Source organism: Stegastes partitus, unplaced genomic scaffold (genome assembly GCF_000690725.1).
Source record: "Stegastes partitus isolate 25-593 unplaced genomic scaffold, Stegastes_partitus-1.0.2 Scaffold163, whole genome shotgun sequence".
Lineage (NCBI taxonomy): Eukaryota > Metazoa > Chordata > Actinopteri > Pomacentridae > Stegastes > Stegastes partitus.
The window spans coordinates 390149-417730 of NW_007577894.1; the positions used below are offsets into that span (position 1 = coordinate 390149).

At 40.5% G+C, this 27582-nt stretch overlaps 1 protein-coding gene across 1 annotated transcript in view; it reads left to right on the top strand.

Moving 5' to 3' along the window:
- LOC103355668 (protocadherin-15) overlaps window positions 1-27582 on the top strand; it is a 212537-nt gene that overhangs the window by 103473 nt on the left and 81482 nt on the right. Inside the window, exons 5-14 of the mRNA XM_008279539.1 lie at window positions 4326-4486; window positions 6351-6506; window positions 7603-7722; window positions 7836-7946; window positions 11138-11308; window positions 14689-14797; window positions 14914-15026; window positions 18201-18407; window positions 20470-20604; window positions 26976-27125. Of these exons, the coding sequence (XP_008277761.1) occupies window positions 4326-4486; window positions 6351-6506; window positions 7603-7722; window positions 7836-7946; window positions 11138-11308; window positions 14689-14797; window positions 14914-15026; window positions 18201-18407; window positions 20470-20604; window positions 26976-27125 (1433 nt within the window). The remainder of the gene's footprint in view (window positions 1-4325; window positions 4487-6350; window positions 6507-7602; window positions 7723-7835; window positions 7947-11137; window positions 11309-14688; window positions 14798-14913; window positions 15027-18200; window positions 18408-20469; window positions 20605-26975; window positions 27126-27582) is intronic.

Here is a 27582-nt window from a genome sequence, read left to right on the forward strand (position 1 = left end):
TGGAAAAAGTAAGGATTAGAAATCAGGAGATTCTGTTATCGTAGCTAGTTGCAGAATGAAGATCTCAATATTTTTTTGGCCTTGAACAGCAGCAGTAATGGGTGTCCTAGAAACAGCACTGGCCAAAGCATATTTATGCTTGGTCATGGCCCAAGTAAAACTGTGCCATCGACATAAAGGTGAAAATAGTTCTAATTATGAATTAGCTGTTGAGGAAGCAGTGCAAAAAAAACTGAAATATAAATAGAGGGTCCCCGTAGAGATGTGCTAAAACGACAGATTTAGTTTTAGGTTGCCGGTTTTACTAGAGAGTTAAGATTTTAATACTAAAAAGCCATAATTGTGTGATACCCACCGAGTGCACACTAACTTTGTTGAGCAGTATTGTAGCACCATGGTATGTATAATAACATTTTCACGTTGGCTTCCCCAAGAAGGTCATTCGTTTATGGCAAGACAGTTTCAGCACCGTCACAGGCTGCAGAATCAGAGCTTTTATGACGCGATGTTCTCATACACATAGCCAGCTGTTGATGTTTCACAATTTCCTCAAACTTTAACTTACAAAAAGGCTTTTTCAGCACAGTTTAAATTGCAGCATTAAAAAAAGATGACCTCTAAACCCCTGCTAAAGATTTTTCATTTTTAATAAGTTACAATCGAAGTTTTTGTTCGTTCTCTTCTGCAATCTGCAGGATATAAATTATCTGTATATAATAATCACAACTATTTCCTCCCAAAATTAACTGCACCCCACATCCTTGAACAACAAACTACCTTTTCTATATGTGTTGCTCTCTGTCCATTCTAATGTGAAGGACAAAGCAAATCTTTCTAAATTGGTTTCTCTGGGAGTAAATTATGCTAAATTCTTTGCCGAAAATCCTGTTTTATTGACTGAATCCCACCTTTAGCAACGTTAGTTCTGTTGCCGTTTTAAGTTGAGGTTGGGGCAGTTTAAGTTTTAGTTATAAGCACCTTTTTGCTCTCCCATACCCTTTTTTTTTTTGCTTAGTGTGCTTCATTGTGGCGCCATGAACCGACTATAAATTAAAACTGTGGATTAAGGTCAAAGTATATTTCAAACAGGACTCCATGCTAATACCTATGAACCTTTTAATGCTCCCAACTTTTTTCCATGCTAAGCCTGGAACCCTATCACAAATCAGCCTCCACACTTATCTGCTGCCATCATCAATGGATGCCAGCATCATTGATATTTGGGATAAAAGTGAGCCCTCTCTGTTGTCTCTGTGGAGTTCGTCCGCTGTGAAGCCCAGATCAGAGGCGCTTCTGACCGGAGACGACACTGACTGATCCGCAGGCTACTAATGAGAGTTATTTTATTTATTTAGAAATGAAGTGTACAGCATGTGGCATCTGGCATCTTGTTTGACTGATGAGGACGACAAGTTTGCCGCGCGACTGAGATTGAGAGTGGAAGTGCCCAGAACAGTGGGAGTATTGGCTGTTGTAGCAGAGTTCAATTAACTTGAGAAAGAAAGGAGACTCTCTGCGCCCTCCCTTGTAATATTATCAGCGGCGTAATTTACAACCTGAGAGTTTCAAAAAGATGTAGCTCCCCCACTCAAGTTACCGAGGCAAATATATTTATGAAAAGCGGTGTTTTAGATTAATGAACCAGCAACAGGGGGCTCTTTTGACTTTTAAATTAAATTCTTCGAAGAACCATTTTTCAGACGGAGTTTAGCCCTAGTGAGACAGATAATTATTGGTCCTTGTGATCACAACACACGAATGCATCAAACCTTGACTGCTGCAAACAAGAAGCGCAGTCATTAAAAAGAGCATAAAAATGCAGCGGTGGGTATTATAATTATAATGCAAAAGCTTCCATCACACCTCCATCTGTGCTCCCTCTTGAATATCTGAGAGTCTGAGTGACTAATGACTAAAGGACTAAACCTGCTCAATGAAATGATAAAGTACAAGATGTTAGGGACGGAAAATAAAAAGCCCATAAACACCACCACCACCCTCTTAAGTTTTACAGCTGGCGGAGTAGCAAGGCATGTCAAGTGTGTTTAGTTCTGACGGTATTTCAACATGGTTAGGTTTACTAGTTTATGCTGATTTGATGCATGGTGTTGATTACATGTAAAATGTGTTGAACGGAGACGGATTGAGGTAAAAAAAAAAAAAAAGTCAGTATATCAAAACAAAAACCACAGAATACTTAAGAACTTTTTTTTTTTTTTTTAATGTTTGGCAGCTGTGAGTTTGCACGTCCTTGAACTCTTAACTGATGGTTCAGCCCGTGGTGATGTTGGCAGCTTTATGCGCTTCTCCTCCTTTTATGAATGCACTGTCATCCTGCGCTGAGATGAAAGGAGTATTATAGTGGTTGTGAAATGAGCTACTTATGCCTGTAAATTTTGCTAACTGAGGCATGCCCACTAAGAGCACCAACAAGCTGCATGTTGGAAATTCAAATTAACGCAGCGAACAGATTCTTTACACGAGTCGTGAGGAGGACTAGTTTTCGTGTAAAGCTTTTTAACTTGTGTTTTCTGCTGACTTGATGGCTGAACAATCAGAGCACTCCTGTGTACTGCTTGATTACCATTAGCTGTTGTTTAAAATAAAAAATAAAAAAATGAAGGTGTTGTCTGTGTTTTTGATAGTCAGGGATTCTCAACTGGTTTCACCCTGGGACCCACATTTTTCCATCGTCATTAAGTCGCGACCCACTTCTTTTTAGGATTCAATATTCAATATATTTTCCTGTGCAACATGCATTTCAGAGCATATAACCATGCATAGTAACTGGACCATGACAACTGCGTGTACAAAACTGCACAAAATTATAAAAAAGGCCACAAAACAACATATTTTCACTCCATTTTGATCAAATTAATAAGAAACTAAGGAGGACCATGACAACTGCATGTACAAAAGTGAATAAAATAAATATCGAAAGTACTCGAAAATGAAGTTTTGGCCTAATCAGGTCATTTGTTGAAGTTAATGAGACAGTTGGGCACGTGCTCTACTCTTGATTAGAGGTTCAAAGTCTGGGGTGACAGTAGACAGAGCTGCTCTCAGATCATGCTTAGCTGAGCTTTCGGTCCGACTGACGGTCACACTGCTGTATCGGCGGCGGTGGGCCATTTGGGTCCAGCCCTAGTATGAAAATCAACATTTTCATACTAACAGCAACAGCAACACAAACTTAAAATGAACGTCAAACAAACTATAGTTACCGTGTCTGTCAAAATAAAAGTTCGTTCAAAATAAAAAAGAAGGGCAACCTGAGACGCACATTATATATTATTTAATTTTGACCAGCTGTCCGCAACCCACCCAGAACAGGTCCACAAACCACTTTTGGGTCGCGACCCACCAGTTGAGAACCCCTGGTCAAGATGGTAGCAGTGAATGTGTGTGTGCTTCAAACAGTCATTACATTTCCTGATATTCACGCTAGCTTTTGATAGGAAAATGGTTGATAAATTTATCCTGATGAGACAATTCAATGCAGCTGCAATACCTTTATTATATTTGTGCCCTTTAATAACAAATGCTTCTCGTTCCACCACACTTCAGTAAACATAGGCAGTGATTCACTGGATCACATTCTGAGTATTGTTTACCTTAGTTTCTTGGCCAGTCAGTGTCATCCCTCTGAATCTGGTATTTTTTCAGTAATATTTTATGGGTGCTTGCAGCTCTAAATAAAACAGCACATGGCTTGAGTAACTGGAGGGAGTTGGGGGCAGTTAGAAGTAGCATTTGCTGCTAGCTCCTTTTCTTTTAGTAAACCAACAGTTGTTTCATAAATCCACTTGTTTGGCCACTTAGGAGTCAGGCAATTCTCACATTTAACTGGCTCTGGGAGTGTTGTCCCAGAGGGCTGCTGTGGCAAAGTTTAATTAGTTACTGATTAAAAGCTGTGTAGGATAAACCAGTAGGTACTGGTTCCCCCCAAGGATGACAATTATCGATTTGAGAGATTTGCCTAAATAGGATGTGTACCAGTCCACAGAGATCTGAGACTGTATTTCCCAAGTCGTCTGAGGCAGTTGTTGAATAGCCATTGCAGGAGGGAATTCAAGTTTTGTTTTTGTTTGTTTGTTTTTACCTTAAGTTTTACCAAAAGAGTACAAAATTAAGCAAATTAAACAGACAAAGTGTTAATGAACCGCTAATGATGTTGATATGTTGATGATCTCGTTTCAGAAAACCTGTTTCACTCCTTTAGTTCTACCAACAAGGTCGCTAACTAGAAAAAATCAAACTGTGATGGTGGATGTTCTTCTACAACAGATCCATTCATTAAACGGAGACTGCTCTGCCTTTTCTAGGTACGGTTTTGGTGGAAAACATGCAGATAAATGGCCGTGCCCAAGACCCACGCAGAACCATCACGCTCACATTGCTGGACAACTACGACTACTGGGTGATACTGGAACCAGCACGGCAGAGACTCTACCTCAACAGCACCGGACGCGTACTGGACAGAGACGTGAGTATAGGAGAGGTTTTCCTAACCTTATTCTCTATGACTGGTGTAGATTCTCAGCTGAGGGAACACGTTCTACCTGCAAACCTGTTGAGCTGTACATTAACACTGCTGCTGAACAAATCCATTCAGCTACAGTAGACTAACTGCATGCATTGTGTTGCCAGGGAAACCTACATTCATTGAATTGTTGATGTAAAAAAAATAAAATAAAATATGTTTTTATGTTTGGTCCTGACTTGCTGCCAAGTCCTTTTTTTTCCCACACTGCCAGCATCGCAGCTAACAGAACACAGATTAGAAAACTGATCACAGAGAATATTCAATCAATAACATTAATTCCACTTTGATTTTTGCCAAAAACTAAAATGATTTTCACACATCCTTCATTACGGGACAGTGTCAGACCTAAATGCACTTTTTGAGTGTTGCGTTTAAATGTGAGAAGTTCAAAGTTTCAGAGCTCTAATGTGCAGCTGTCACATTAGACAGAAGTTGTAAAATAAATATACAGTTTTCTACCAGCTTTCCTCTCTCGTGTCATTTGCAGTTCTTCCATCATAGCTCTCCGTTATACCAACCTTTTCCTCTTGACTGAAGTAGATGGCACACGATTTGTCTATTTCGTGCAGGAAAAAAAGTCAAATGACGCCTCAAATGCCCCCTTATGTGGGAGAATGCAGATGTTACCCATCATCACTAAATGGGATTTTTTTTGCATAAGAGACAAAAGAAATGATCTAACTGAAACTTACATTTTGCAGATTGCATCAAAGTCATCAATACATCTACGATCTTCTACCCTCTGCTATTATCCCAGTGTGCCTTCATTTAAATACAAATACAAATTCACAATGGACGCTCTGTGTAATGTAGCAACAGAGCTGCTGGTGATTTGTGTTCGAATGGCATTACAATTCACCCCCTGGTGGTAAATATAGACAGTGAATAATAAATGCAAACATGCAGATAGGAGTGGCTGTATCTGTACATAATATGTTCATTTTAGTTTCTCCAGAGTGTCCAGTGAACCTGAAGTGAATACTAATCAATGAAAACGGTACAGAATAGAATAGAAGATGTTGGTAGGAGGGGGTTACACATGCTGCTGTTATAGCTTTTTTTTAAAAACCATTTTGGATTGAATTTTAAGATATTATCACTTTTAAGGCACAGCTTTCTATACTTTTTATTTGTTTTAATGCTCTTTTTATGAGGCTTTTATCCTATTGTCATTTTATTAGATTGTGTTTTTATTTTGCTTGTTGTGAAGCACTGTGTTATGAAAGGTGCTATACAAGTGAAATGTGTTATTGTTTTCATCACGTGGTCTCCGGTGAGAGAGATGGATGGGACGCTATTAATGGGAATATCTCAGAAACATAGTTCAGAGGAATGACAGCAGAGGAGGAGCGCATAAAGAGGCAAACCTTAACAAATGAAATGCGAGGAGGAGAGAGAGGCTAGCTGGGCTGCATTACACTATAGGGCATGTTCACCCTTGTTGCTAAATTCAGATGATGTCTGACAAGTAGGGGTAGCAATAGGATAAGCTGCTGCTGCTGCTATACAGTGCATTTGAACAGAACATGGCACACAGCTCAGGGCTCTTTGATCACATTTAAATAATTTCTTACATGTAATACTTAAAAAGAAAAATCAGGCTGCACAGGGCAGCATAAAATATCAAACAACAATAGCCATGATTTGTTTACAACAGTGCTATGCAGTCACAATAATTAACAAGAGGACTGAATAGTGTGGCTTTCATTTTATTATCTCCGTATGCTTATTGTTATTTGGAAAATGTAGGATACTTTAATTATGAACCCCAGTCAACTGTACGTCCGTCTCTCCTCTCTCTCAGCCCCCCAACTCCATCAGCACCATCGTAGTTCAGGTCCAGTGCACCAATAAGCTGGTTGGTACCGTCATTTTGCACGAAGTACGGATTATTGTGAGGGACAGGAACGACAACAGCCCTCGCTTTCAGCAGCCACGCTACTACGTTGCAGTAAACGAGGTAAGGAGGCTCTTCTTCTGGTTGGTTCTGTAACTTAAGTCACAGTGTTGGGAATATTAATGCTGCTTGTCGCAACTGCTAATTATTCTGATTGTGTTGGTTGAAAAATGAGCCAGTATTAGTATTATATTATTCTTTTCAACCCATTTATCTCAGTGTCCCTGGAACAGATCCCACAAATGCAATGAAGTGGCATCCATTGCTGTTTAAATTTGCTTTCTTAAATAAGCCATTTTCAAATCCCACACATAGTTTGCTTAATGCCCGAGCCCACTGGTGCAGAATGGTCTTGAAGAGTCAATTGAAGGTGTTGACTTAATGTAACTGAGGGTGATCATTAGTTTCTAGTTAGCTGGACGTTTAAGTAATGATTGCAGCGTAAATATTTTTACAATATTTCTTTGCAATGTAACATCCCAGTCTTATTTATCTCCACACTATGGATGAGCTGGCTCATACAAGCCGACAGGTCAGGAGAACATTTGGGAATTTTGTGGCAGCTTGCTCTGCATTCAGCTATATATACATATATATGTATCTGTAAGCACCGGACAGGAAAACATTTTCCCTCCAAAGCAAACCTGCAATGATTCAAGACAATACATCAAACCCTCTGACATTACAGTCATATGTTTTTTTTCTTTTTTTAGACGAGGTGATAATTCCCCAGCTGAATCCTGGGCAACCTTTGGTTACACTTTGTGTACATTGCATGTTTGAAATTACTGTCACAGAGTGTTATCATAGCCATATGCAACTGGCCCGACAGTACAGTGAGTCATTCTCCATTGCTGTCAACTCCCCTGAACAAGATCTCCTGCCCGCTGCCTGGTCCTGTGGACTTTTTGCTGAGGGCTCTGGGGAACAGCAGTAGTTCTCATACTTACTTTTTGTTATTCTGTCAGTGGTGCACGTAAGCCTTCAGACTGCTGCTGACTGCAACATTTTCTCTGTTTGATTTTCCTTTTTTTGTGTATTAATGGCATAGAGTGGCAACAGTAATAGCCATATGAGCGGGCTCTCGGCTCTAAGTTGATGTTGTATTCACGGGGGACTGTTTGACGTTTCTTTTTACAACTCTTCTATTTTTGTCTAGCTCACACCGGTTGGAACGACCATTTTCACGGGCTTCTCAGGAAATAATGGCGCCACAGACATCGATGACGGGCCCAACGGACATATAGAATACAGCGTTCTTTACAACCCCAATGACCCGGTATATAGACAAGTCACACCATAATAAACTTACCCTCTACAATGCTGTAAATTTCTTCACCAATCATGACTTATTGCTCCACCTTTCTCTCTGTCCTTTCATCTCTCTTTCAGGATTCTAACAGGACAGTAAGTGTCGCAAACACCCTGTCAGGATACATTATTCTGGCAGAGAGGCTGAACTATGAGGAGAGGACTCGCTACCTGGTTTTGGTCCAAGCCAATGTAAGTGGCCTAATTTTGCACAAGCACAACCACTTTTGACAACAAGTGTTAATTACTCAGTTATAAATATGCACTGATTTGTACATGGGTTTTTTTTTAGGCTCAGTCTTGACAATGCAGCGTAATTACCTTTTGATTGAAATGCACTTATTTAAAATCAGAGACACCATCAGATCCTTTAGCTGGACAAGAATATTAGGATTGAATTATTGAGATTCATCTAATTTGATTACATTGATCAATCTTACGATCAAAAATCACTGACCTCTAATCAGATTTAAAAAAAATAAAAAATACAGCAGGACCTATATTCATTCCACAAACATTGATTAAATACTTCTACCAAGATCCAATAATGTTTCAATTGCAACACAACACTATCGGCATTGGATAAATGCATGCAGGTTTTGGTAATAAAATTATGCAACAGGTAAGAAATCCAACGATTAGGTTGCTGTGATAAATGTAGAATCACTTTAGAATTAAGAAGCCAATTGTAATTTCTAAATCTACCCGCTTAGCAGAAAAAAAAAAGTAATACTTGCTTAGCCTTTGAAGTAGCTGCAGGAGGTTTTGGGATAAAAAGATCTGCTGGTTTTAAGTTGGGCTTTGGTCCATTTGGCCGGAAGAGAACCCCAAGTTACAAACTAAAAAGCCCCTCTAGTTAAAAAGCCCCTAGTAAAAGTTAAAAGCCGCAGAGTTAAAGGTGAAAAAGCCTCACATTTCATTCCAGTTACTAACCTTTATAAAGAAACTTTTGGAGCAAAATTCAGATCTATATTTAACCAATCACGGCTGGCCCTCTATCTTCTGTCCTTAAGAGGTTTGAGACCAAATATCTTTCCAACTGACTTTAAAATAATTTCCTATTAGCTATCAGGATTACAGCTCTAGGAGCCTGCTGCACTGTTGAATAGAAAGAGATCTAGCACAATAGATTTTTCTTGCACTGTTCCTGAAATAGTATTAAACGGAGTAAAAATAAATTATGAAATTCTGTCATACATGATAACAAGCTTGTAATATACGTAGGAATACAAGCATATATATTCAACAATGGGGGAAATAAGACTTATAGAGCATCTATGCTTACGGTAAAAGTCTTTCTCTGTCTTTTATGAATGTTACAGAAGGTGCTGTTTGTGTGTCTCTTGTGAGTGTGTGTAGGCCGGCATTTATGTTTTTATTATTGAGTACTACTACTACTCTGGTGATGGTAGCGTTTCCTCACTTTCAAACTATTCAGTTTAGTCTTATGTACAAAGTTCTGAGTGTTCGAAGGAGAAGAAGGTCAAGAGGTCACAGAGAGGAACGCAACCTTTTCTGCTCAACAGCTCTGTGGAGTTGTAGAAATTGCACTTTGAGAACCCAATGGCTTTTTTTGGTTGGTCGGAGATGTCCTCTTATCTCCAAGAAGGCATTAAATTGTCTTTTTGGCTGTAAACATCCAACCAGTTTGTTACCTGATGCAGGGAAGGAATGTTTCATACGAATAGAAGTCTCTCAGAAGGCCTCGTCCCCGTGTGAGAGAGATCCTGCAATTTGACGTCCGACTAGTCTCTGATGCCTCGTGCAGTAAACCTGTTGTTCTGCTCCTCGGTACGCTACAGCACTGAGGGTGATGAACTCATAATGCCACTAAATCAATATCTTAGGATGTGCAGATCTTGTAGTTATTGTAGATGCTTCAACGTGAAGTCAATATGTTTGTTGCTTTGACTTCAAGTCCGTACACTGCACATGCCAGAGTGTTTATAGCAGGGCTGCTTTGCCTATAGGAGGAAACTTAAATATGGATTTTACACGGGGGAGAACATTTTACTCGACATTCACACAAGACAACATGTAAAAATATTGTAAAACAAGTAATCCCAGTGGTACCCTCAGGGTGGCAAATATCTGTTGACCTGTGAAGCTTTTGGCCAAGAATTTGATATTAATTAGAGCAACACCCACACTGGCATCTTAAAATTCTTTATGCCTATATGGGCAGTGCTGGATGTTTCAAGGCCTTTTTGTGTAGGAGTCTCCAATATAGAGCCTGATTATCCAGCTCCATATTATTAAAATCCTTTTTCTCATTTACAGATTGCACACCCCTCACAGGCAGTGGTCAAATATAACACTCTATACGAAGAAAAAGAAGAGTTGAAATGCTACAGGACAGATAATCATTTAGCAGTCAACCCATCTCCTATTCTTTCCATTTCCTGCATGAGAGAGCAAAAGGCTCAACTCTTTAGGCTGGCAAGAGGTCCTCCAGGGAGATTTCATTTTCTCTTGCCAAAGAACGTCAGAGCAGAGAAAGGAAGAAGACATGGTATTTACTAGAACTCTGCACTGCCTGTGTCACAAGTTCAATTAGACTGAGAATGTAAATCTTTGAAGTGCTGAGCTGCTCACTCCTCAGCGCACCACTCTGGGATGCAACAGTACCACCACTGGGAATTTTTAAGGGTAACTTTTGTGTTGCTGTTTATGTTTTATTGCCAAGAAGCATTTTTTCTGAAGAAAAAACAGGTTTCATCGGATGGAGAGGATTAGTGTTGCTCAGTCTGATTTAAAGTGGTCTGATGTTGGACATATTGTTTACATCCTAACATCTCTTCCGTTTTGGATGGCTTTTTAGCTGACTGCTGCTTGTCAAACTGTCTGCCAAGGAGATGAATTTGAAGATCTTAAGCAGCTCAGACAGCTGGCTTAATCTAACGTGATGCTTTAAAAATAAACCAACGTATTTATACTGTAATAGGTAAACCATGCATTCAAAAAAACACTATTTTTGAACAAGCACAAGTTTTCTTTATTGCATTTAAATAACAAATGTGTTATTTAGCTGTGATTATGACCCGCTGTGGTAACAGCACACTCACCTGACCTTTTCATTGAAAAGAACATTTTGAAAGTATTTCAATAATGCTCTTTTTTATACCATAATAAAAAAAAAATGCCGCCTGTATCCTGCCAGACAGACAAGCAAATAAAGAACGAATACAGAATGACGGCATGACTGTGAGCTTCCATAATAGCCCACATTGTAATATATGCTGGACAACAGCTGCAGAGATCTGTTATGGCTTTAACATGTTTTATTGATTTTAGCTTGAGCAGTGTGTTGCCCCAGTGCACAAAGTAACAAATCTTGTGAGAGTTTGAAGGTTGAAATTGAAAGCATTTATATCATCTTCCAGGACCGCGCTCCATACAGCCCGAACAGACTAACAGCCACCACCACTCTGACCGTGGATGTTCTGGATGGGGACGACCTGGGTCCCATGTTCCTTCCCTGTGTTTTGGTCAACAACACTCGCGACTGCAACCCCATCACCTACCGCGTTGCCATCCCAGAATTCACTGAGCCGGTAAGAACCAGGCAGACAGGCGAGTGTGAACACGCCGCTGCTCCACAAGGTCATTTTAACAGGGTTTCTCCTGTTAATAGTATGTGCATATTTGCACTCTGGTTGTGTTTTTGTCATTCTGTGTGCAGGCATTTTGTATTTATGATTCAGATTTGTGATACATTTGTGCTGCATGTGTAAAATGCTGTTAAATGTTAATGTCGCACCTTTTAAATATCCTAATTGTCCGCTTGCACCTTGTCTTTGCCTCCTCACCTGAAGGCAGAGTACGCTTTGCTGTTTTATCTTAGCGTGGCAATTCCAGGGGCATTTTCTGGTCCGTTGTGCCAGCAATTAGAGCTGAAGGCTGAGCTGACCTGGGATGACAGCTAAACACCACTGGAATTCATAGAAGCTAGAGAAAAAGAGTGGAAGGTGGTTTGGCAGCTGAAAATAAGAGCTAAAGACTCTGAGGGGGGAAAAAAGAACAAGTGGTATACCAGTGGAGATTGTATTAATTTCTACATAGTTCATTAATTCATTTAGAAATCAGATTTATATGAGCTGTGTTTTCCAGGCGTGAAATGATTGTTAGAGTGAACTGAGGTGATTCAAACTGAATCGAGCACAGTTACTGAATCGGACTACACAAGTAACAAAACAATCTCCTGGAGGTCCAGGTAGTGACTATTGTGGAGGTTTCAACTGTATCATGTATTGCTCATTAGTAGTTTAGACTACACTGGATTGGATTTAACTGTTAGATTGAGTTGGACTGGACTGGAGTAGTCTGCTTTGGATGGGATTTACTGCATTGGACTAAATTATGTTTGGTATTGTGGCATCCTCAGAGCAGGAAGGTTTTTAATCTCAGCAGGGGTCCTGCTGGGTGTTGAATTCTCTCCACTCCGGTTCCCTCCCACAGTCGAAACACTCAGTATATGAGGAGTGAATTGCAAACACTAAATTGGCTAAAAAATGTGAACATCCTTGCCAGTTTTGCATTTGATTCCTCTGTGTTTGTCTTATGTGGTATGGGGGTTAATGTGATGGATTTACTGCAGTGTCGGAACATTTCCGTTTTTCTAATGGGAGGTATTGCTTTGCAAAACTGCCAAGTTCTTTTGTTTTTGTTGTTGTTGTTGTTTATTGTAAATTGGCAAACCAACTTACACTTTAACCAGCTCGAGTGTGATGAAATTATGGCATGCATTTAGCTGAGCTCTCAAGCAGTATTGGGAAAAGATTGCATCAAGTGTGGCTTAAGTGTACTGGGGTGACATGTTTCCAAGACGGGAGATGAACAGAATTGAAATTAAATTGAACTGAAAGAGTGAGAGAGATAGAGACTAAATGACACAAAAGCTTGCAGCAGAGACACAGTGAGAATATACGATATACTGACAGTGTGAGAAAATCAAAAGTTGTGGACTGACGTCTACAGAGCTGGTGACAGAAAAATGTACCTACATGTACATTGTGCGTTTATACAATATTATTTGCATATGCATATCTTTGGCTGTGGTTGAGGGGACTCTCAGTTGTTTGCCCACACTTTCCATTCAGAGTTTGCCCATGTAATGTATAATTTATGCTAAAAGGTTTGCAGACTGCTAAGTATGCAGGACCTGGGAGCGCCAGCTACATTTGTCATTTCATTTGAGAAGTATTTCTTCCTGTTTGGCAGTTTCATTCTCTCAAAGCGTCACATCAATAGATGTTACAGTGACCTTTACCCTTTATCGTATATTCTTACATGTCTCTTAAAATAAGGTCTCCTCTGTACATGTAATATTTTTACACAATATTGCTTTTGTATTAAGTCTGTTTCATAAAACTGAACTCATATATACTTTTTTTTACCCACTTTAAACAGTGTACATTTAGATTACACAACAGTGTCGCTGAGGAGGACCCACATTAGCTTTGCAATTTTCTGTCATTTTTTGCTCGTCTGATTTTTCTCCATTCTGCAGTGTAACCATTATGCTAACATGTCTGTCCACTGGGAGATTTGTCTTCTTATAATTGATGAGTGTATTATAATTAATCACAATGGTTAGACAGGCATTATTAAGTTGATCTGTATTTATTTTTTGCCCTCGGGGATATAATTTGGGCTCTGGAGTCCCCTGGATAATGACTGCTGGAGGAGGGTATTATAGCTAATCATCATTGTGCAGAGCTAGGGGGATTTGATTTAGCGCACCTCCAGACATTGTAAAAGCGAGGGGGCTGGTTGGGGAGGGGTGTAAGGATTACTCCAGAGCTGAGGGATATAAATATACCCCCTCAGGGAGGGATTCTTCTGCCAGAGAGCTGTTAGCCATGTGCCTGTCTCCGCTCAGGAAGTTCGGCACAGCCCTCTTAGCATGCTTGCATATACTGTATCAGCCATATGGAGGCATTTTGCATGAGCAGAGGTATTCTTAAATGTGATGTGCTAAACATATTCCCACTTAACCATATGCCGGTGCAAAAGTGTAAAGGCAGAGCTGAGGTAATTAGTTCCAATGATGTCTGTCTATGCATGAGCGGGAGCACCAGCCTAAAGCACAACGAACAGATTATCCTTGATGTGCACCACTGTTAGCCATATTTAGAAGAATGCTGATGAGAAATATATTGAAAAAAGCTCTGGTTTATTAAATAAGTACCCTAATAATTGCCCAGTGTACTATGGATTAGAGCTGCTAAGGCAGTGGCCTACATCGGGAGTATTGATGATTAGGTGGATATCAGAACTGTTTGATGTTTTACAAGTACTGATAGTCAGTGTTTGCAGGCTTCTTTTTTTAATATATACCACATTATGTATGATGTCTAGCTTCTACTTGTCCTTAAAGTGGGAAGACGTGTGGGTGCAAGTGTGGGGGAAGAACACGTCAAATTTTTTTGTAGTTTTGGTGACCAGAGGCACAAGAGCAATCTTGGGACGACACTCCACAATTACAACGTTCAGCCTATTAATATAACATTAATAGTAGGTGAAACACAGTATCAGCCGGAGATGAGGCAATACCCGATGACAGCAGCTCCTCTTATCCCCTTTCAAAAGCAGAAAACATTTTTTATGGGCCAAGCGGAGAGTCCAAAGCAGCTCCTCTGGAGAGTGTTGTTTTTATTTGGAGGAGCAGAGTTGCAAGGGATGTACAGCACATTATATAAGATTATGCAGCAGCCAAAATATTAATATATAGCACACAACATGTTTTCTGGGCCAAATAATCTTTTTTTTTAAAGCAGAGTTTTTTCAATTTCGACCACACTAAGATTCCAGTCTCACGAAAGATATTTTCAAAGACAACATGTGTGCAACTACGCAAACAACGGAAAATAAATGGATTTGCATCTGATTGTGTAGCTGTATTGTTGACCGGCTCCACCACTCCTCGTTGCAGAGCAAGCTTAACCCACTGAATGTGACCCCGGCAATCCGGGCTGTGGACATGGACAGAAACATCCAGCCTCCATCAGACAGACCGGGCATTCTCTACTACATCCTGGTTGGTAGGTTCAACACCCATCTTCACCAATTTCACACATTTTTTTGCTCTTGGGTTTGGATAAGTATGCCATGCTTGTGTTCTTCACGGTACTGTAAACATTCCTGTTCATTACTGCAGGTCATCCGGCCGCATATCCAGCCTATTTCTCCCTGAATAAAACCACTGCAGAGCTGCTCGTCCTGCAGCCGATCAGCAGAGACTTGTATCAAAGGTTCACGCTCATCATCAAGGTAAGCGATATGAGGACATCTGGCGTTGTCAGAGTCAGCACTTATTTGACTCCACCTGTAAGACTTGTACTGTGACACAATGTAATGTGATATGAAGAATTATAGCAAACTAAAATGACAACAATTTATAATATTGTAGTGAACTTTTACAAGTGCACAGTACTGCAGAACTATTTAAGAAAAAAAAAAGAAAACACAATTTGCAGAAACTTTTACCAAACATAATGAAGTCTGATTATCTTTTTCATAGTTCAGCCTCAGGTATAGTATTGATTGCTCTGCTTCCTCCTCATTAGGCAAACAAATATGTTTTATTCAACATCTCAATTCTCTTCCATTTTTTATTTTTTTAATTTTCTCGCATCAAGTTTAAGTAATATCTGGATAACTTTTAGCATGCACCCTTACCTGCTCTACCTAGATAACCTCAGTCCTGAAGGCCATTAACCTTATCTCTAGCTGCTTAGGAGATGGGAGTGAAAAAGATGTTATGATTTATGGACTTAGCAGGAGGATAGGCTGCTGCGCTCTCATGAATCCTAATTTAGAGCAAGGATTGCCTCGGTGCTGCTGGTGCAGAGCAGCAGTGCAGATGAACTTTCCCTCTACCCATCACTAACCTCCAGACACCTCTGAGCACTGTGTAACCTGCTATTTACTTGGATAGCTGGGGAGCAAAGAGATGAGAGGAAGACCATCCAAAAGAGGAAGGGGAGGCTGATCGTATGAGAGGCGTTTTGCATGACTTTGGGAGGATTGTGCATAGCTAGAGGAAAGGAAACGGTTCAAAGGGGAGGCAGGAAAAGACCGAGATAGATAGAGAGATGTGCGTGGAGGATGGTATGAGCTTTATCTACCTGACTCATAGAGAGGGGGAGGAACCATTGCTCGAGGACTCAGAGGAGTAGCAAAGTGAGAATTAGACTTTGGTATCTTGAGAGTGCACTGATACAGCACAGTATGCGGTGCACATAGCTAATGATTTCAGTGAGCTATTGCTGAAATGAGCTGCAGACTCTTGAGCATGTTTTAGAAAAACACATCTGTTGTTCTTTTAAAGTCATCACTGATCCTGATGGAGGCGCATCCACCAATATGGCTGGGATAAAATGAAGACAAGTGGTAAAGGCAGGTGGGGATAGAGATAAATAGTGCAGGGAAATAGAAGAAAAACAAAAGAAAGCCAAAGAAGATATACAGTATGACACTTTAAGGATGATGGAATCAAGGTGGGAGAATCAAGATTGAGTGATAAACAGGGACTTTTGGAAGCATTGAATCTCCTCCAGGCTTGTGTGTTGTAGCGATGGGGAGCAGGTCATTTAGCAGTGCCTCCCTGAAATAGGGACACCACTAAAGAGCAAAATCACCAGGGAGCACTGTAATCCTACACCCTGTCTTTTCTCTCTCAGACAGAAATGTGTGTGAATGTCAAGAAAAAAGCGAGAACATCTAGGGACACACACGTTATGTCTGTCAATGACAGCACTTTTCCCCCAGGTGTTTGTGTGAGCAGATTGGATCTCTGGGTCAGCAGCGTGTGGGTGTTCTTTATCATCACTCAGATAAGGGGAAAAAAAAAGGTAGAAGATTTTCAGGAAACATAGTCTGGTATGACATTGTGATGGAAATAATAACAGGTGTGAATCTCAGCTGGAGGAAAACTCTGCTGGAAACGCCAAAAGTGTGCTAAAGTGTCTTCCACAGCAGAGTACACACACACAAGACAACAAACATGAAATTATAGAGTCTTTTGGACCCTGCGCTTTACCGTTTAGCATCACAAGCATATTCTTCTGTTACAATCGGCACTCTGCAACGAGAGCCCAGTGAAATCGAGCTAATGTGCAGAATTAGTTCCAGGTCATGGCTTAAACTGATGTCGCCTCAGTCCCCCCTCTCCATCTGTATTTTCACAGCCTTAATGTTTCTGAAGCATCCCAGTGTGGGAGGCAATAGTGGCATATGTGCTTAGGAGGGGAAAGATTGCAGTGACAGCCTGGCCAGACCACATTCATTTGATTCGGTCTGACTCGGTTGCGGTAGCGTTAGATGCAACTTGGATTTGAGTACAGCTTCTTTGGGTGTTTTTTTGTTTTTTTTTTGCAGTTTGAACAGCTGAGACAACACACATTTTGATTTGTGGTAACATGTCACGGAAGCAGCCGTGTCAACCACCAACAATCCTGCGAGTGGGAGGAATGTTTGCATTCCAGTGATTGTTACAGATAAGTTTAATGCGTGCTTCATACTGCGTGACACAATTGCAAACTCGTTTTAAATGCGGGTCCGTGTTTCACTGATGCGATTTTTGTGAGTGTACAGCTCTAGGGATTTCCATGGGAGCTGTGTTGTGATGTCTGTGATGTCTAGTCACGCTGCATGTTCTTGAATTTTGTAGTGTTTCACAAATTGAGACAAAACCTGTTGATTTGTATGTCGTAAGAATGTTTAGCTTTTTTTTCTGAGGTGCTGACTGATATCTGATGAAGCAATCTTATCTTTGCTATTCATCCCACATCGTTTTCTTTAGCAGTCTTGCAAGGTGACATTTCAGTGAGCTCTGTTCCATGGCTGGGAAACTGCATGTCTGCTTTTGGAGAAGGATATTAGCATGCTGAAGAGATGAGGCGTCAGTGGGGATTTTATCATATCAGACTGTGTCCCTGGTTCATTCTGGAGCTTTCAGAGGAAAAACAGCGCCGTACAGAAACACACAGATTCCCCTCAAGTTGTGTTTTCGCACTCGGCAGTGAAAACAGACCTGGAAGCAGCGCTAGCACAGTCGTTTAATAGTTAAGTGGTTAATTTTGGCATCGACTCAGTTAGTAATATTCTCAATGAGCCTCCTTCTATTACTGGTCACTCATTTGACAAAGTAGGAGAGCTACTAATTACTGTCTCTCGTACAAATGATGGTATTTGCGTTAAGTGCCCTGGTAATTACTAAGTCCTAATCCTAAGTGGATCCCTGATTAAATTTAGTCAATGTAGCTTTTTTGTAATTGAAATGACACTCGGAGAAATTACGCCTTTCTAGCCCTGTGCCTGCAGAACAGTTGGGACAGTGTAACTTTACAGTCGAGTAGTCATGTTGATATAACATTTTTCACACTGCGACTTTCCTCTTTTGTTCTTTTTTTTTTCTTTTGTTTGCTTCTGTTTCTTTTTCAGGCTGAACAGGACAATGGTCATCCCCTCCCAGCCTTTGCCGACCTCATTGTTGAAATACTGGATGAGAACAACCAGGCACCGTATTTCCAGTTTGCCACCTATCAGGGCTACGTGAGTGAGTCCTCCCCAGTGGGTACAACTATCTCAGCCAGTGCCAACCTTACTGTCCCCCTGGGAATCATCGCTTTGGATAATGACATTGAGGAGGTAGAGAGAGAGAAAGAGAGCCTTTGCTCTGCCTGAACTCACTGTTGCCTGCACTTTACACATACCCATCCATGCATGTGTGCACACAAACACAAAGAGCTTATAGTGCATCGATTAAACATTGATTTAAGATCCACATTTATTCATGTGTTTGTGTTGTCTAGTCGCAGAAAGTAACATGTTCATGAGTGGTTTTCCTGCTGTATTTTTTTTCCCTTGTTGTAGCTGGATCCTGGTGATACACCTGTAGGTAAAGGGGCTGCTTTTAGATGCAGTGGCACACAATCACATACACACAGTGTAACAAAGGGATGTCCTGATCCAGATTTTTTTCCTCTTAATCTCTCATATGAGTCATTTTAAATATTGAGTATTGAGTTTAATCCAATATTTATATTTTCCTGCATAATGCAGCTGCACTGTGCACACTGAAGTAGTGAGCCTGTATTGATATGAGTAAAGCATTTGTAATTCAGGGATTTCATGACCTGCGTCACAGCCTTGATTGGTTTCTTACAATATATTGTTATAGCGTCTCAGGGATTTTTTTTTTATTATTGTTTTTGTATAATACCATTAGAGACTTCTCTTGATCTCCACTTTGAACAGAATGCTGAAGGTTAAATGCATTTCTTCTATTTTGTTTGTTTGCTATAATTGAAAGGTACTCGCTTTGCCCGCTGTGGCACAATGTCAGTGTGCAGTTCATTAACTTACACTGATGTCTGCTGTTTGTTTGCCCACTTTGTTCATATTCAAATCAGGTGGCTTTGACAGCTGCCACACCTGTAGCGCTTTACACTGCCAATACTGAACCATTTAAAACAATAAGAAATCATGAGCGGCCCTGTCCCTTCCCTGCAAATTGACTCAGGACATCCCTACTGTTAATGCATGCATCACTCTGGGAGAAGCATAAACAAATTGAGAACATCCATCACTGCTGGAGACACCCTCAACTCGTTATTATCAACTTTGAAGTTCTGTTTTGGAGAAAAAAAGATCATTTGTAGCAGAAATTATAGGTTTTTTGCTACTTCAGAATTTCATAAGTAATGAATCAAAGCAGGTCTCTGGTAATGATGGCGGTGTGAGTGGATTTTTCTAGCTGATACAGTGACTTTTGTATCCTAATAGGAGTGTTTGTTTGGAGTGTTTTCCTTTTTTTGGAGTGTTTTTTTTGTGGATTTCCTGCATTTGCTTAATACAAAATTCATCAAATTTTCTCTTTGAATATCAACTCTTTCATGGATTGATTGTTGTGTGTGTAGTTGGATCAAGCGGGGTGTGTTGACATATTTGTCTGACAAGTTGAAATGTGTTTTTTTTCCTTTGCGTGCATGTTTGTGTGCCTTCACCCACCGCAGTGGATAATGCTTTTAATTCCGTACACTAACTGCGCTGATGGAGTTAGATTTAAATGACTGTCGCACACACAGCCAAAATAAATGATCACTACCTTTAGCTCATCTTTCAAATATACTCAGTCTGTGAATTGTTTTAATCTTCTCCAAAGTGGAGTGGAAACAGAGATAACCAAATCAATAAGCCAACCAGTCTTGATGTTTACCAAACCCTCTTAAGGGGCCTCATTGATGGACAGGAATCGAAGCTGACTTGTAGCAATGGACCATAATTGACTTCAGGCTTATTTGTTCACATGGGAATGATGTCACATCTTTGATGAAGACGTGGCAGTAATTTGCAGAATGAATACAGACCGTGAATTTGATGACTGGAACAGGAGTAATAATGAATTTGTGCTGTCATTTCCTTCTTTCCTTTCTTCTCATGGTTTTTGTAAGGGATTTTAGTTTATTGATGCAGTCATTCCAAAAAGAAAATGGTTCACAGGTTCCATCCTCAGTTCCTTCTCTGCTGTTTTCTGAAGACCGATGGGAGACCTGACAGCAGATTACTTTTCAACTCTTTGGCAGATCAAAATGTACTGTGTGATAGGTTTTCTCAACCCCACAGCTGCGGCCTTGGGAAGGAAAAAAATGATGAAACACTCATGTCACCATGGTAACACGTATCTTTTTGTATATCTTTCTGTTGGAAGTCGAAAGACCCCATGGTGAAGATTACCTTGGATGACTACACCACGATCTTCGGCCTGACCCCAACCGGGATAATCCGCTACCTGAGGCTGCTCAAACCTGTGGACCGGGAGAAGCAGATGGCCTATACTTTCACGGTAGGCCTCCAACTCCAACTGGGGCTATCTGCAAGACAGCACTCTACCCTGTGACCTACATCTTCCATTTTGTGTATATTAATAGAAGTCACAGGTTAGCGCTATACCACTTGGAGCACTTGGAGATACAAAGCTGACCTGACACTTCCAGAGCAATATGACCTTTATTAGTGGACAAATAGCAGCGAAGTAAGACAGTATGTTCACTTCATTTATACATTTCCCTTTCAAAGGTGAACCAACGGCGCATCGGCTCTCCGTAGTTCTTGTATGTTCAGTTAAAAATGTGTTTGAGATTGTTTGTGCAAGAACTTTCAAACTTTGCAATAAAATATCCGTCAGTCATTATTAGAAATGAACTATCCAAAATGTATTTTAGTCTGAGCAGTCAGAATTGGTGACGCTGGTCTTTTTTTGGAGATATGTCTAGCAATATCCTCTTATTACTTTTTAGTGTGCTTATTAACTTTTTTTTATCTTCTGGAAACTTTGTGTTGTCACATAGTTCTCTTGGTGTTTCTCTATTTTTTCCTCACGATTCACTGCACTTTTCTTTTTCACTTACATGTCGTCGAAATAATGAATGTGTTTCTTAATTTCCCTGTGTTTTATCTGTTTTCTTGACAATCATTTGCTCAGACAATTCTACTCACTCAATCGTGCAGAGCTTTCAAAATGTTAATCAAAGCCAGTGTGTGATTTTTGTAATTTTAAAATTCATCGTTCTGCCTTTTACACTGCAATTCTACAACCACGTTTTTTAAGAAATACTTTGACATTTTGGAAAATGATCGCTTTGTTTTTTTTTTTTAGAGTAAAGATGAATATTCAATTCAGCTTTGTTTATAGAGCGCCAATTCACAATGTATGTCATCCCCAGGCCCTTCGCATAATATCCCTCTCATAGTGTATGTGCCAGTAAATAAGAAGCTGCAGCCAGCAATCACTTAGTTTAGTTTGAAGACAGAACAAAGAGGGAAACATCTAAACTAAACCCTCCAAAAGTAGCCAAATATGCCTACCAGCACCTCTAAAGCTGAAAAAGTATTCCTATCATGTTTGTGCAGTAGCAGTATAGAAGCGCTACAACTCCACCAGCGTCACGTTTGCCATACAGATGTGGGATTGGTATTGATCTCCCGGTATCGACCCGACTCTCAGCAAAAAAAGCAAATAAGCATATATTGTACATCAAAATGATGAATTATTCATTTGAAAAAAAACCTGTTGCATAATTTGTTAGTGCTCTCCAACTTTCTAATATATCAGATGGCACAGGCTCATTGAACTGCACAGCTACCTTCATGTTCCATTAGGATTCTGAAGTGGGTTACTCAGAAACTTGTGTGATGTGCATTGCTTTCATTTCATTTGGTGTAATATTGATGTCAGCGGACTGGTTCACCAGAGTCGCCCGTTTCTGTGCTGCTCAGACGGATGGTATCCTTTTTGGAAATACAGTAGCTCCTTCCATCCTGGGGAATTCCTTTGGATTAAAGATTGTAAGCAAAGCAGCAGGAAGTAGGAAGCCTACAGTGAGCTGTCGAGGAGCGCTTCCCCAGAGCCTGTTTTGAACAGGAATGATGTGGTCCACTGTCTGCTTTGATGTAATGCTGGTTTTGGTTGAGCGGTCAGAAGCGTTTCGGGTGTCAGCACCAACAGTTTATGAAAGTACAATGTGTTTATTGTGTGCGCACGGAGCTGAAGCTTTTGCACCTTGTGTGGTCACGTTTTCTTATCGAATTTGATATTCTTAGGTCTATTTCCAATTCAGAATTTTCTCAATCAACTATTTGGCTATTCAATATGGAGACTCAACTATTAATTGTTTGGTTTGTTTTGTTTTGTTTCTTATAATTTTATGTGGACTATCTGGCATCTATCAGTAATTCCACTGGTAGAGACTGAAGTACTTTGAGGTACTTGGGCCACAGATGTGTTGTGTTGGAAATACCAGTTCGCTAGTGGCTTGTAAGAGATAACTTTTAGTTTATCCCTGTTCTCGGTGCCTTTTTAAAGGGATTTTAAAGGTGCTGTATGCGACATTTAGAACCACTAGATGTCCTAAAGCACCAACTCCTCAGACCAAAACAATCTCACTTCACTTTCATTTACAACCAGAACAAATGTGTCCATCAACAAAAAAAAAATAATCGAGCCACAACCATTAGCTCACGTCGTAAAATTAAGTGAACAGCTTTTATAAGTTGCTGTCGACGCCGTCTCTCAGCTTGCGTCTATTCAACTTTGTGTGTGTGTCTGTTTTCCCAATTCACTGGACCAGAACAAAGAGCAGCTGTGGAAACAGAGACTAGAGCGGAACAGATACGTGGCGGGTAGCATCCGAGGGCCTCAAAGCCTGCAGTAGAGGCTCACGCTGAGCTAATGCACATGAATTAGGTAGGCTTAATAACAAACACTGCATAAATGCATTGTTTTTGTGGGGGGGACAGGCTAAACACTTTACTTTTGCTTTTCGAGTGAGGGGAGGGAGTTGTTAATAAGTGAGAGGAGCACTAACAGTTTCAAAGGGAGGCCCTCACATGCACTAACATACATGTGTTGCCGTACAGGCTGCCGAAAGGTAGGCTTGGATTACAACATGCACAGAGGAGTGTGAATTCAGCCTCTTCTAGGCATGCCATTGTTGAACTATATCTTTACATAGAAGGTATGTGTTCGCTGCTATACTAATCCTACATTTAAAATCCTGCATATTGCACCTTTGACACAGCAGCAGATGACATAAAGTCCCTTGCACTCCAGAAAGTCTTGTAAACAGACGCACCGGACCATAAGCTGAATTTCATCAAAAATTCATGCTTTTTTAAAACACGAAAGGGTGCTTAGAATCTAAGAAACACGGAAGCTGTGTGAACTGTCTTGAACTTTTAACACCCACAAAGCTTTGGGTTATGGTGTTTTAGGTGTATTGATTTTTGTTTTTTTCCAACAAAGCTGCCATATACAGTTCACTGCTCACTGGGAAAATAAAAAATAAAAAATTCAAGGCTGTCTTGCTGTGAGGTGATGTTTCCCCACTAAAAGTAGTTTTTCAAGAACATTTGATGAGTCGTGTCATGAATAATGTTTACCTTGATTTTTTTTTATTATTTTTTTGTCTACACTGATTAAACACAGTAAATTTAACACGAGCACATACATAGAGACTGGTGACTAATTAATGGGAAAATCTTCCACAAAGTGAGTCTAGAAACAATGAATCCATTTGCGCTGCATGCTAAAATTTAGTAATTAATCTAATCTAATCATGCTCTGTGGCATGGATGATTAAAAATGCTAAGCAGGCCCGGTTGATTGTGATTTTGCATCAAATTTACAAGAGGAAAACATTTAAGTGACTTTGATAGTGGGTTTATTGTTGCGAGACGGATGGCAGGAGCTTCATTCACAAAGATTGCTCAACTGGCGAATGTTTCATTAGGAACGGTGACTAAAGTGACATCTGCATTAGGATCTGTCAGAAAGACATCCGAAATTGACATCAGCTATTTGATGACAAAGGAGCTTCAGTAAAAAGGGTTTCTCTTTTAGCTTCTTGAAGATGTTTCACCTCTCATCCAAGAGGCGTCTTTACATCTGAAGCATGTTCAATTAGCTTTGAAATAAGGATTTCCTCTCTGCAAGCCTACTGTAATATACCGGTCCATTTAACTGGCAACAGACTGCTCAAGTTCACGTAGTCTGATCACATCTTGCTTTGTCCTTCTCAGTCACTTGAGGAGGAATTCTCCTTGGAGCTTCAGTAAAAAGCATCTGGACTTCACTTTTAGGTTGTTTGAGACATTTCACCTCTCCTCCAAAAGGCTTCTTCAGAACTGAAGAAACCTCTTGTAATGGAGGCATTACAAAGATGAATGAACATGCGTCAGAGTTCAGTGGTGCAAAAACTAATGGCATTGGTCTGCAGAGATGTAGGGAGAAAAAAGTAACATGGTCAGATGAGTCATCCTTCACCATGACCAAAACAAGTGGGCAAGTGTATGTATGGCATACACTAAGAGAACAGTCCGAAAATACTTGACCCCTACAGTGAAGGGATCCAGTGGCATCCATAGGGCAGAAGAAGTAACAGAATTCTTTGACTATGAAAATGATGTGAATCATAGGCTTCAGCCTCCAGGGTCACCAGATCTCAACCCAAATGAACACTGATGGGAGATTTTGAACTGACGCGTTAGACGGCGCTATCATAAAAACCCACATGGTTAGAGTTCCAGCGCAGTTGGTAGCGCTGTTGCCTCGCAGCAAGAAGGTCGACGGTTCGCATCCCGGTGGGGGCACCGGAATCTTTCTGCGTGGAGTTTGCATGTTCTCCCCGTGCAGCGTGGGTTCTCTCCGGGTTCTCTGGCTTCCTCCCACAAGGTCCAAAAACATGTTGAGGTTAGTTGGTGATTCTAAATTGTCCGTAGGTGTGAATGTGAGTGTGCTTGGTTGTCTGTCTCTAAGTGTGGCCCTGTGATAGACTGGTGACCTGTCCAGGGTGTCCCCTGCCTTCACCCTGAGTCAGCTGGGATAGACTCCAGCCCCCATGAACCTAGTAAGGATTAAGTGCTGTATAGATAATGGATGGATGGATGGATGGATGGATTACAGTGCCAGAAACTTGTAGTGTCAAGGTGCACTTAAGTTGTTCTAGTAGCATGTGGTAGCCACTTTTGTCCTTTTATTTGTCACTCATCTGCACTTCAATGAGCTACCTCTCACAGGAAACTCATCAGTCATACATTACCATAAACTAATAGGCTATCTATACAGAATGTGCTGTAGCAAAAATTTTAAGTCACCCGTGCTATCTACATCTGGCAGGACCGCTATGATTATGTTTTAATCTATCCAGCTGTCTACTCAGGCTGTGTAACAGCTTGTTTTTCATCGACGCTTTACACAAGTAACCATGGCTCCAAGTCTATTGATATTGTTTTACACGTGTAAGCACGGTGATTATACTGAGCCCCAAGCGCTGCTAAAAGACCAGTGACCTAACTGTAAGTACATTACACATTTGATATAAATTAAATTAGCCGATAAAAGTCAGCAGGACAAAGTGACTCATGACGTCACTTTGGCGTTCGCTGCCATTTCACAGCATGCTGTGGTGTCAATCTTCTTTACAATAAGCTCAGCCGGTGAGTCAGATGTTTTTTTTTTCCAGCTTTGGAGATGAAGCAGGTCAAACTGATGTACAAGACTGAACGTGGCATTTTGGAGCAATCATCTAAATTGGTTGCATTATCGCACAATTTAAATGAATGCAAAGCTTTCTGAGTTCTTGCTTAAAAGCTTGTAAACATAAAGTTTACGAGATAACCGCACAGAGGCTTCTTGGAGGCAGCGGTGTTGCTTTTATGAAACCGATGTCATTTCAGAGATTGCTGTTAACGGAAATCTTGTCTTTGTGTAAATGCTAGCATCAAATTAATTTTATAATTACTCCAAGTACCGTAGAATGGAAGGAGAGAGAGAGAGTAGACAGATCCAATTTAGATAGATATCAGCCTTCAAACAGTATTATGTTAATGGTTTGTTTGTGCGCTTACTGTTTGTGTGTGTGACAGAGGATGAGAGGGATGAGTAAGCAGGCATGACATTGTTTACATTAGTCAGTACTTACACATGTGTATAAGTGTCTATACATACAGTTTGGATGACTCAGTAAATCCAAATCGGCTTTCCCCCCCCTTGGCTAACAGAAACTGTCTGGCGTCTCTCTCCTGCGACTGGCTGGAGAACAGAAACACAGTCTGATAGGAGACAAAAGCCCTCATGCTATAGTGTGTTTCTGTTCAGCACCTTCACTGTAAATATTTAGCTGCTACTAGACACCCTCCTGATGTACAGTATAACCAACAAGGCATGTCATTTCCATTTCAGCGCTGAGTGCAAATTTTTTGGGGAGAAGCAATTTCCCCCCACTGGAACATGTATTTCTTGCTGCTGCCACAATTGTTGTTTGGATCTCTTCTCTCCTGCACTTCATTTGTTGTTCTGCTCAGTCCATTTTCTTTCTCCCTTGCCAAGTAGTGGAGATCTGAGCTGCAAGGGACAAATAAACATGTAGTGTGCTCAGTTTGCAAATGGTCCTTTAGGCACGCTTTGTACAAGTGCTCTTCTCTTCTTATCTGTAAAGGCTTTTCTGAATGCACATGTGCAAAAGTGAAAGTGACGTTTTTTTGTGGTGGTAAAAACGCGTTGATGTTTGACACTTTTTTGCTTTTCAAAGCCCCCCCAAAAAATCCAAAAATCTTCACAAACCAGTTGTCTGTGATTTGTTTTGAGCAAGTGGACTTTGTTAACTTGTCTTCAGTTTCTAAAGCGACGATAAATATTTCTCTTTCTTGGCTTTACAGATGGTGGCATCAGATGGCGTCCAGCAGAGCAGCCCAGTAACTGTCAACATCCTGGTCATTGATGCCAATGACAATACGCCCACGTTTGCCGAGGTCTCCTACAGCGTTGAAGTCTTTACAGACATGCAGCCAGGGGAGACAGTACTACAGGTAATCAATCCAACAATCATTCTCTTGCCTTTCTCCTTCGCTTTTGGTCTCCTGCTCTGGCACTCTGCTCTACGCCTCCGTCTTTGTCCCCATCACACAGAATCTCTCTCACACACACTGTTTCACGCTCAAAGCAAATCACCACAACAATCCAGTGCATTGTGTTGACAGGCAAACCCCTGGAACAGTTCCCTTCATCTCATCTGCAGTCATGACAGACAAGTCAGGAAAAAAATGTTTTTATCTCCATCTTCACTGCACAGACCTGAGTGATTCATAATGGAAGACATCAGTGGTGACTGTTTATCAGTCCTTCATGTTGCATGGAAGGGATTTTGCTTTTTTTTTCCTCATCATTTTATTCATTTTTGATTTAGTTTATGGATTAAGATGATTGTTTTTTGGGTTTGATGTTTGTTTTGATTTTATTAGTGCACTGGATTTAAAGGTCATGATT